This window comes from Impatiens glandulifera, unplaced genomic scaffold, assembly GCF_907164915.1.
Source record: "Impatiens glandulifera unplaced genomic scaffold, dImpGla2.1, whole genome shotgun sequence".
In the NCBI taxonomy this organism is placed as follows: Eukaryota; Viridiplantae; Streptophyta; class Magnoliopsida; order Ericales; family Balsaminaceae; genus Impatiens; species Impatiens glandulifera.
This window is the reverse complement of record NW_025919557.1, coordinates 121,647-132,834: the sequence shown is the minus strand read 5'-3', so window position 1 is coordinate 132,834 and position 11,188 is coordinate 121,647. Positions and strand designations below refer to the sequence as shown.

At 38.5% G+C, this 11,188-nt stretch overlaps 1 protein-coding gene across 1 annotated transcript; it reads right to left on the bottom strand.

The window, feature by feature from the left end:
- Positions 1-8,179: 8,179 nt before the first annotated feature.
- Positions 8,180-9,853, bottom strand: LOC124918168 (eukaryotic translation initiation factor 5B-like). Its single transcript, XM_047458376.1, has 2 exons — positions 9,339-9,853; positions 8,180-9,116 (listed from the first exon to the last, which is right to left on the bottom strand). The coding sequence occupies exons 1-2, from the start codon at positions 9,851-9,853 to the stop codon at positions 8,180-8,182; spliced, it is 1,452 nt and encodes a 483-aa protein (XP_047314332.1).
- Between the last annotated feature and the right edge of the window lie 1,335 nt (positions 9,854-11,188).

The following is an 11,188-nucleotide window of genomic DNA, read 5'->3' as shown; positions in this document are numbered from 1 at the left end:
TGGGCTCACTGTATCTACTTTAGCTAATCTATCTACGGCGATGTAACTTCTTACTCTAGGAACAACTGTAATACTAACATGATTTAACATTCTTCAACCATAGGTCATTAATGACTTATTAAATCCAGTTGGAAAAAATCTAAGAATTAGAGAGGATGCTAGGTTGTCCAAGATTTCCTTATGTCTATACCTATATTCTCTATTGTTATTTCACTGAGTTACAATTTTTTGCATTTTTGGTTGTTCTATGCTTTGTTTGGTATAAGGAGCCATATTATCCTAAGGTGTGCTTCAGAAGTTTTCTGATTGGTTTAATATTGTAATTGTTTTCTCACTACTGATGTAGGGTACATTTGTTACATTTTTTGGATTATGATTGTGGTATTTGGATTGATGATTGAGGTTTTTGGAGTATATTAATGGTTTTGGAAAATAAATAATTATTATCGTTTAAATAGGTACATATATAAAATATAAAAAAAGATTATATTTTATAGTAACGGTATTAAAAATAAGAAAACCGTTACTAGTAATATATCAGTAACGGTTTTATAAATAAGAAAACTGTTACTAGTAATATATCAGTAACGGTTTTATAAATAAGAAAACTATTACTAGTAATACTTTATCTGTAACGGTTTAACCTTGGTCAAAACCGTTACTAATGCTTTATCTGTAACAATTTTAACCTTGGCTAAAACTGTTACTGTTGTTAGAGGAGTATCAGTAACGACTTTTTAAAGCCTCAAAAGTCGTTACTCATACTAGAAAAATATCAGTAACGCTCGATTCTGTAACAAATGGTAACAATTTTATTGGTCGTTACAGAATGTTAACAGTAACGGTTTTTAGGCTTTCAGTAACGGTTTTTGCTCTTACTGATACCCTTTTTTCTACTAGTGTAGAACTCAACAAAGTACCTGTAAAATCCATAAGGTAAAGAAAATAATAGGTATTAAAACATCAATTCCTGTCTAACATGAATATCAACAGATTATTTATGTTTTAATCATCTATAAATAGTTAAGGGTTATTGTTAAGAGATATACAAAGAACATGAAAGCTTTAGTAGCGTTTCATGTGGGTTACTAACAAGTAATATTTCACGGCGATCATAAACATATTATCATGAGACTTATCAATAGACAAGTCTTAGTGAGAAAGTCAATAGACTTTCCTTTAGGACTTACTATCGTGTGATCATGTATATATGATCATGGTATCGTCAATGTTTATTGTGGAAGTTAACATACTTTCCATAAAAGGTACTCGCAAGTGAGTTTAATAATGATCATGTATAAATGATCATGGTGTCATCAGTAGATAGGCATTCATGTGTCGGTAATTGGGAAAAACCATTTATCAGAGAACTAGATCAGAACATGAATGTATCCGGGAACATGACTTCATTGGAGTACCTATCGGAAGATAGGATTTCAAATAGGACTTTGTAGGATTACTTATCGGAAGATAGGATTTAAAAAGGATTATGTATAAATAATCGTTGTGCTTGTCGATAAACAATGTTTAAATACTATCAAGAGATGGGGTTTATATCAGAGAACGAGACTTCAATAGAGTACCTATTAAAAGATATGATTTTGAATAGGAGTTTGTGAGATTACCTATCGGAAGATAGGATTTGAACATGATTATGTACAAATAATCGTTGTGTTTGTTGACAAACAAGGCTTAAATACCTATGAAGAGATATGGTTTGTATTAGAGAACGAGACTTCATTGGAGTACCTATCAGAAGATAGGATTTCGAACAGGAATTTGTAGGATTCTCTATCGGAAGATAGGAATTCAATAGGATTATGTACAAATAATTGATGTGCTTGTCGTCAAACAAGGCTTAAATACCTATCAAGATATAGGGTTTGTATTAGGGAAGAAGACTTCATTGGAGTACATATCAGAAGATAGGATTTTGAACAGGACTTTGTGGGATTACCCATCGGAAGATAGGATTTTAACAGGGTTATGTACAAATAATCATTGTATTTTTTGAAAAACAAGGCTTAAATACCTAACAAGAGATAGATTTTGGTTACATATCGAGTGATATGGTTTTGTTCAAGAACCTATCCAGGGATATGGATTGGAGGTCTCTATTTGAATGACAGAGTTTATCATGATCATGTATAAACGATCGTTGTGCTTATTGACAAAAAAGACTTTGTATTTTTGTAATTTGAGAAGATATATCTATTCGAATGATAGGGTTTGGATACCTTTTCGGGGGATAGGGTTTTGATACATATTCGGGCGATAGGGTTTGAATACCTATTCGGGTGATAACGTTTTTGTTGTTTTGTTCGAGGACCTATTTAAGGATAGGGTTGTAAGGTACCTATTCGAATGGCAAGATATGGTTTTGGGACCTATTCGAATTATAGGGTTTTAAGGTACCTGTTCGAATGACAAGGTTTGGTTTGGGAGCTATCGAAGAATAGGGTTTAGAGATACCTTTTCGAATGACAGGGTTTAGTTACATATAGAGTGATAGGGTTTGGTCAGAATCATGTGCAAATGATCGTTGTGCTTGTTGACAAACAAGACTTTAATACCTATCGAGAGATAGAGTTTCTATTTTGAGATGTTTGGACTTAGTGATGTTTGAAGAGGTGATACTTATCGAGAGATAGAGTTTTTTTGGAATCGTATATAAACGATGTCTCGACTTATTAACAAATATGGTTTATAGTTGGAGTCGTGTATGAACGATTAACACACCTATATATAGATAGGGTTTCTAGCTGAATCATATATAAATGATGTCTCTATCTTTAAACATATAGGGTTTATAGATGGAATCGTGTACTAAAAATTAACGCACCTATCAACATATAGGGTTTTTAACAGAATCATATACAAATGATGTCTGAACCTATCGATAAATAGGATTTACAAGCGAAATCGTGTATGAACGATTAACGTACCAATGGACAAATAGGGTTTTAAATGGACCTATTTATAAATAATGTCTAGACCTATTGACAAGTAAAGTTTACGGATGGAATCGTATATGAATGATTATCGTACTTATCAACATATAGGGTTTCTAACGGAACCATATACAAATGAGGTCTCGACCTATTGACAAATAGGGTTTACAGACAGAATCTTGTACGAATGATTAGCGCACCTATGAACAGATAGGGTTTAGATACCTAAATACAATTAGTGTTTTTAGTAGAATCGTAAAAACGATATATTGCACCTATCAACATATAGGGTTTTGGGATACCTAATAACATTAGGGTTTAAACGGGCTCGTGTACAAACAATATCTCGCACCTATTAACGGATAAGGTTTAAACTCCTAACTACAATTAGAGTTATTTTAGAGGAATCGTAAAAACGATCTATCATACTTATGAACAAATAAGGTTTTGGGATACCTAATAGCAATGAGGGTTTAAACGTGATAGTATACGAACGATCTCACATACCTATAACAATAGAGTTTTGGATACCTAACTACAATTAGGGTTTAAAACGGGATTGTGTACGAATCATCTCACATACCTATCAACATATAGGGTTTTAGATACCTAACTAAAATTAGGGTTTAGAACGGGATATTGTACGAACGATCTCATGTAGCTATCAACATACAAGGTTTTGGATATCTAAATACAATTAGGTTTTAGAACGGAATCGTGTACGAACGATCTCACGAACCTATTAACTCATAGATTTTTACCTAACTACAATTATGGTTTAAGAAGGGATCGTGTATGAACAATCTCACGTACCTATCAACATATAGGGTTTTGGATACCTAACTACAATTAGGGTTTAGAACGACATCATGTACGAACGATCTCACATACCTATCAAAAAATAGGGTTTTGGATACTTAAATACTATTAAGGTTTAGAATTAGATCGTGTACGAACGATCTCATGTACCTATCAATAGATAGGGTTTTGGATACCAAACTACAATTAGGGTTTAAAACGGGATCGTGTATGTACAATCTCATGTACCTATAACCAGATCTCGTGTAAAGAATTATCGATGATCATAACATTTTAGGAAGGCGACCAACACCTTGAACTTTTGATAAAGGAGTGCAACTTATTTTTGGTTGCTCGACCCGAAACCACATTTCTTGAAAGTTTAACTCATCGCAAGATATTTGGGAGAAGAATTTGACTTCTGCTTTGGTTTTTTATATGCCATTTTTCTTTTATTGGCTCGCGAGTATATCTGGTAGAATCGGTACATCATTTCTAGTTTTATATGCAATCATGATTCAGATCTTAGATAGACAACGGATGGTGATTTCAATACCTCAACCACTTGAGCCATTTTCTTTTTTCATTCCCGAAGTTTATATGGTAGAATTAGTACATAATGTTCTTATCGTATCAATCAAGACTAGAGTTTGAGTGAGCATGAATGTTAATTTCAATACCTCAACTAACACAGATACATTTTTCAATTCTTTAAAGATTTTCGGAGTTTATTCTTATTCTCTTATTGGAATTTATAATTTTTTGGTTTTTTCTTCCTTAAGCATGAGTTTCAAACCTCTCATTCTTTAAAAAACGCAAAGATGAGGTGTTCTTTCTCAATTTAGAAATCTAGGTCTTGCTTTTATTAGGTTTATTTAGGTTCTTTTTCCTCAAAAACATTCGATGGAGGGTTACTCTTAGGATAATCGCCTACAAACAAAAAAATATCTTATGACTAATATCTCTTGAATCGGGTTTATTGTGAAATATTCGATTTTGTTTATGATAATATGACTCATAAGGAAGTGATTCTCTTGACTTTTCCCCTACTTATTTCCTAAAATCCGAAACATCGGCTCTAGAATGAGATAAAGGTTTCTTTCTTTCTCAATAGATTTTTTTTCTCTTGAGGAAGAGACTGGGAGTTTTATTTATGTTAGTTAGAATGAGCCCGCAAATATGAAGATTGCCTACGTATCTTCTATCCTTTTTTTGAATAAGAAGAATCAGGTCTCCGTAGTTCGGACATGAGTTCTTTGTCCATGTTCCAAGTTATACAAAACTTGAGATTTGATTATGTTGAGATAAGCTTCTTTCAAAGTTGAGCTTAAAATTGTTCTGGGCATGCTTGATATTATACAAAATAAATTTTAAGCGCATCAAGATTTCTTGGCGCAATGAAGTCTCCGTGTTCTAAGTTAGATAGGAGGACAACTCCTCTAAAGATGATTTTCTTAAGTAGGAAGGGTCCTTCCCATTGTGGTCAAAACTTGCCCTTAGGGTCTAAGAGTTCCTGGGTCCGTTTGAGAACTAGATCACCTTATTTGAGGTTTCTAGGTTTGTCCTTCTGTTGAAGGTGTCTAACATGCATTTTTGGTACTCTTGAGTTTTGCATAAAGCGTTTAACCTCTTGTTCTCCATTAATGTTAATTGGTCATATTGAGACATGAGATAGTCTTCTTCTATGGCGTGACTCTCTAAGAATATTCTTAGAGTTAAAATCTCGATTTCGCTGTGTTGTACGACGTCCATGTCTTAAAGAAAGAGTAGGGAGTTTTTTTAGTCGAAGTTCAAGCGGTCGTACAATATCCCTATAAAACGTATGACAACTTCTCAAGATAGTACTTATACATGTTGGTCATCTTATTGATGATCCTAATTACGTTTTTTTGCTGCTTCGACCGCACCATTGGTTTGGGGTCTATAGGAAGAATATTTATGATGCTGGATCTTGAACTTGTCGAGCAGTTGCAAATTTTTCTTGAAAGTGTCGACCATTGTATGAAATAAGGGCGTGAGGAACTTCATATCTAGCGATGATGCTAGTTCAGATGAACTTTGCCACTTGAGATTATTTCGAGATTGTAAGAGGTTGTTTTAACCCATTTGATTAAGTAGTTTATGTCGACGAGTATGAACTCTGATGTGTGGAGATAAATTTTCCCAATTACGTGGATGCATAGATTTGGCATTAATGATAACTCCTTGCATAATTCACACATTCTTGTTGGAAGGCTAATCATACTAAATTTAGGGTGTTTGTATGACTCTATACATTCTAAGAGGATTGGACATAATTCAAACCCATTTAGGTCAACATCAGGAGTGTCAATATGAGTAGACCCAATGATTGGTACGGTGTCAATTGCGTCGTTAATAGTGATGAGTTGGTCGTTGGGGATAAGCCTAAGATTTTGGTGTAGGATATATGTTAAATCCTTGGCTTGATGAAACATGGTTTTTGTTAGGATCTAGGTCGCGGCTGGAGGACCGGGGTTGGGCTGGTTAGCGCGTCTCACTCAAAGGATGGTGATTAATCCGGTTAGAAATTAACATCGGGGTTTCAATACTACACAAACTGTCACAAACCCTTGAACTAGGTTCAAGCGTGGAAGATGTTTGTTTCACGTTGAAGCAACACACTTATATAATAGGTAGTACCGGTTTTGAATAGGATAGGTTTAGAAATTGATGGGTCAGTTTTTGTAACCTAGTAATTCGGTTTAGGTAGTGTAGAGTCGGTTAGAGCGGTGAAGGTAGGTTAGTACAGGTCGGTTATAATGTAGAACCAGCAGAAAGTAAATAACAAGACAGATTTTATGGATGTTCGGAGATAAATCTCCTACGTCACCCCTTCCTCTCAAAACCGCGAGAAGGATATTCACTAAGGAATACAAATACAATCCGATCGAGACTTATTTTCTACTCGATAACACCCTTACAATTTACACCGAAATTGTAAAATACACACTTCAAATTTAGCACTTAGGCTTTCTTTAGAGATAGAGCGCACTCTTATCACTTGTAGATTAAATGCTCACTGTGTTCTTCGTATCTCACTTGTCTCAATGTATCCCGTTTTTGTCCCACGTTTACTCTTCTTCAGCTGCTCCTTTTATAGGTGAAATATGCCAACGGTCATATTTCACTTCCTTGAATTTGATTGGTTGAGCAGAGGTTCATTGATACAGACCTGGCGGTCAATTGTTCAGACCTGTCGGTCAACTTTACAGACTTGGCAGTCTGTTCTTCCAGTGTGTAAGACAAACCTGCTAGGTTTGTCTTTTACTCGATGTGGTAACTGTCGGTTAGACAGTTGTCTGTACTTGGAAGATTGCCTTTCTGATTTATCCTGAAGTGGAAAGATCTTGTAGGACTGTCTTCTGCAGCCTGCAGACTTTCCTCAGACTTATATGAATATGGAAATGTTCAGTTTGTTCCTTTGGTATCATTCTTAACAGATACCCGAAGTATCTTCTTATGCTGGTCGGTCATTTGACTTAACCGAATGGCTTCCGGTGTGATCGGTTTAACCGGACAACTTCCGGTTATTCCTTTGCCTTGTGGCTGATCGGCTGTCTGGTGTTTCCGGTTTTTAGCTCTGGCCGATCCTTTCTTTGTGCGGTATTGTTCCGAATGTTCCTGGTCGGTTTACTATCTTGACCGGTTAATCTTCTTAACCGGTTCATTTGTTTGATCGGTCTGATTCCTTGTTCCTGCATGGAAGGTTTATTTATGTTATATTCTGTGAACCGGTCTAATTTTATCTAACAATTTCTCCCTTTTTGATTATTTTATTTAAAATTATCAAAACCATATAAGTTTGCAAACGTAGGCCGGTTCTTTATTTGACCGGATTTTTTAAACTAACTTGGGAGAATTTTTCGAAAAAATTTGGAAAAATTTTGAGAAAAAATTTTGGAAAATTATTATCTTTTATCTTATCAATTTCTCCCTTTTTGATTATTTTATTTAAAATTATCAAAACCATGTAGAAATGCAAGTATAGGCCGGTTCCAAAAATAGCTTTATATATATATAGAGAGAAATAACCGAAAAGGGGAAAATATTATTGACACCGAAATAAACATAGTTTTAAGAAAAGTGAGCCCCTATTCTGAGTCGGAAAATCTGAAGCCGTCCATCATATCATTGGTTGGTTTTTCCTTATCTGGTCTTGATGATGAACCTTCAGCTCGCGGTTGGCCGACCGTGCTGCTTTTAACCGTATTGGAGACTCGCTGTCTTGAGGAACGCCGCTCTAGATGCTCTTCGTCTTCATCCTCGGTTTGCGTTGGGTTTGGTGGAGTATCGATATTTGTCTCGGTGATCCTCTCCAACATTTTTCTTGCAGAAACTTTCCTCTTTCGTTTCACCGGAGCCGAAGAGGAAGAAGCTGCCTTTTTCTTCTTGTGAGCCCTGGCATATTCTTATAGCCCTTGTTTTTGTGCGTTTAACCGCTCTGCATCCTCCGCTGCTTGAACTGCCATGGACTTCGCAAGTGCTGGATTTTGAGCTGCTAGGTTTCGTTCGCGCTCGGCTATTTCTTCTTCGATCAGACGCGGTGTCTCCTTTGCTATCCGCGTTTCTTCGTCAAGCGCATCTTGGTCTTCCTTAGCCGCTCGGGCGTTTGCTTCTTCAATCACTGTATCAGCATTAATCTTGGCATTTAACAGCTCAGCCACCTGTTCGGTTAGCGCTTTAAGATCGGCTTCAAGCTTGTCGTTGCGGTCTTCAAGGCTCGCATTCTTCTTTTCTAGATCTGTGACCCTGTCAAGTGTCGAGTCGACTTTATTGCTTGACCGCCCTAGGTTCTCATCGACCTCTGTGAATCGTTGCTTGGTTTCCCTTTCAAACCGATCCATGTCATCTACTATCCTTGAGGTCTTTTCTTCCAAGTCCTCGGTTTGTTGATAATGCTCGTTGTGCAGAACCACGTCGGCCCGGTATTCGTCTTCGATGGCGGTGATCCGGTCCTCTGCCTTTATGAGATCATCCCTCGTCTTTTCGGCGAACAAGAGTGTTTGGCGCACGGCTTTCTTGATTTTCTCCTGTAGTGGTTGAACCGTTGAGTCGGCAAACTCTTGAATAAGGGACTTAACCCTTTCTTCTGTGACGCCCGGTTCGGAAACCCCATGTTGATCAGTTTCAAGTTGCTCGGTTTCGTTTATTACCGGATCCGCCAGAGGAGGTGTTGCAACTTGATTCTGACCGTCATCGGTCTCACGAGCTGGAGAATGCGGTTTTTCTCGTTGTCTGTGCACCGCGTCAATCTGCTCAATTTCTTCAGTGAGTTCTCCTTTCTTTATCTCGAGCTTATCCAATACCCAGAGCTGTAAGTTTGCCTTAGGTGTTCCCGCAACGTACCTTTCTTTCAGCTTTTGGATACGTACTGTTAGTTTTTATAGCCGAGCACGCGGTTTCACGACTGCGTATCGGTCCATGGCTTCGTTAGGAGTTTCGGCGTTTGTGAGGCTTATAATGGTTTCTTCTATCTCCTTCAGCCTTCTGAAGCATTGTTCATCGGTTAGGCCCGGTAGCATGTGCTTGAAGAATTTGTCGCATCTGTACTCGTGACATTCCCGGTACAATGCGGCAACCGCTTGAACTCGCTGTTCGATTTCCTCCAAGATATTTCGGACAATGGTCGCGGCTATCTTTTGGTCATTGTCAGGGGTAGCCTCCTCCTCCTCACGGACGTCTGCATCGGCATCGAGGCTTGCGGTCGCACCGGTGTTGTTAGGGCTTGTACCCGAATCTTCTTCTTCACTCCGTCCTTCTCTATCGGAGGTATTTTCATCGGTTTTCTGTGAGCCGGTTCGGTCAGACGTGGAAGCCGATTCTTCCTCATCTCTTGTTTGCGAGGGCGGTTCCGTGAATGTTATCGGTTCCTTACCCTTCTTGCTTCTGGACTTGTCTTTTACCGGAGCCGGTGCCTTGGCAGTAGATTTCTTCTTTCGGCCACTTGTAGAACCGGGGCCGGCTGCTTCCTTTACAGGAATTGTTTGGATTTTATTCTCCTGCTTGATGGGAGAATAACACCGGGACCGGTGTTGATGTGATGGTGGAGCATTATTTTTCCAAGGGGGATGGCGTATCCCCATGACCGGGCGGAGTCCGGTTTTACCATGTCTTTCAGGTTGTGGTAGATTTCCTTCGCCCAGTTGACTTTCGTACCTTCCAGCAGACCGATAAGCATCTCGATCTTGGCCTTGGTGAGGTTGTCGTAGTTTCCACCTCTCGCCTGAACCAACTTTGTGAAGATGTCACAAAGCGGTATGTATTCCGGTCGTAGGGTCGATTTCTTACCGGATACTTTCACAGGTTCCGTGTCTGTAGAGAGAATCTGGCAAGCCACCTCGAATGTTGTTGGATCTAGTTCCATCAAAGCATTGCGGCCACTCGTTGGAAGACGTAGGATCTCCACAACCGATTCTTCGGTTAACTCGAACTAAGTACCTCTAACAGTTGCGGTTATCTTGTCACTAGAGAGAGTTGCGGTTTCGAAGAATTCTTCAACCGCTTCTCTGTATAGAACAAAGGGACCGCCTAGAAAATATTCGAGTCCGGCTTCGGTTATCCGGTTAATAACTTCCTTTACCGCAGGCGAGCCCTTTTGTCGGATCTCCTCGAAATCCACCTGAATGATGTGTTTGAACAAAGCTGAGGCACAACCCATCTTAGATGATTGAGGGGGTTTGAGAAAACTAGAGAATAACCGGTGAGAGAGAGTTTGAGAGCTTAGAGAGAGAAAGCTGTTTCGCGTAAAAGAAGAATGAAATGGCCAAGGGCCCTTTTTATAGGCGCGGTTTGGAAACCCAACCGTCCCATCAACTCTTGGCGGGAGTTTTCCCTCCAAGCCAAAGAGGCGGCAAACCAAAGGGCGGTAATCCAAGAGGCGCGAATCAAGGGGCGGGAAGCCAAAAGGCGGCAAACTACGGGCGCCAAATCAATGAGCGGTAATTTTGAACGGAAGCTCTTTGGGCGGGAAATTTCCCTCCAAAGTTTTTTATGTTGACTTCGATGACGCAATCCCCCCCTTTGAAACCGTTTGTTGCTGCGGTGTTCTTATTTTAACCGAAGAGTTTGGTTATCGAAACTTAACCGGTTATTTGAATAAGCAGAATTTTTGCAATCTTTTGAGTTTAAGTGGTTTGTCTTGAGACCGGATAAGAACGCGGTTATCTTATAATATTAACCGGTTACTTAGATTCTGATTATTATGTTGACCCAGTTATTTAGACTTGAAATAGAATTTCATTGAATGAAAGGGTACAAGATAGAAACCGATATATGAATCGGTTTGGAAATAGAAATACATAAGAGATAAAGATAACTTATGTAATAACTACCCTATAGAGCTTTTCTTCCACCCCATCCATGTCAAGAATGTTCGAGGGAGATGCCGGTGTGCCCGGTCCAAATTCTGGCCAGTACTT

What these genes read in the sequence shown, in the direction of transcription:
- LOC124918168 (XM_047458376.1), bottom strand. Translation starts at nt 9,853, where the DNA reads ATGGGGATACGCCATCCCCCTTGGAAAAATAATGCTCCACCATCACAT. An exon ending in GTTCAAGCGGTTGCCGCATT is followed by an intron (nt 9,117 to 9,338) that starts GTACCGGGAATG and finishes GCTGAAAGAAAG; the next exon opens with GTACGTTGCGGGAACACCTA.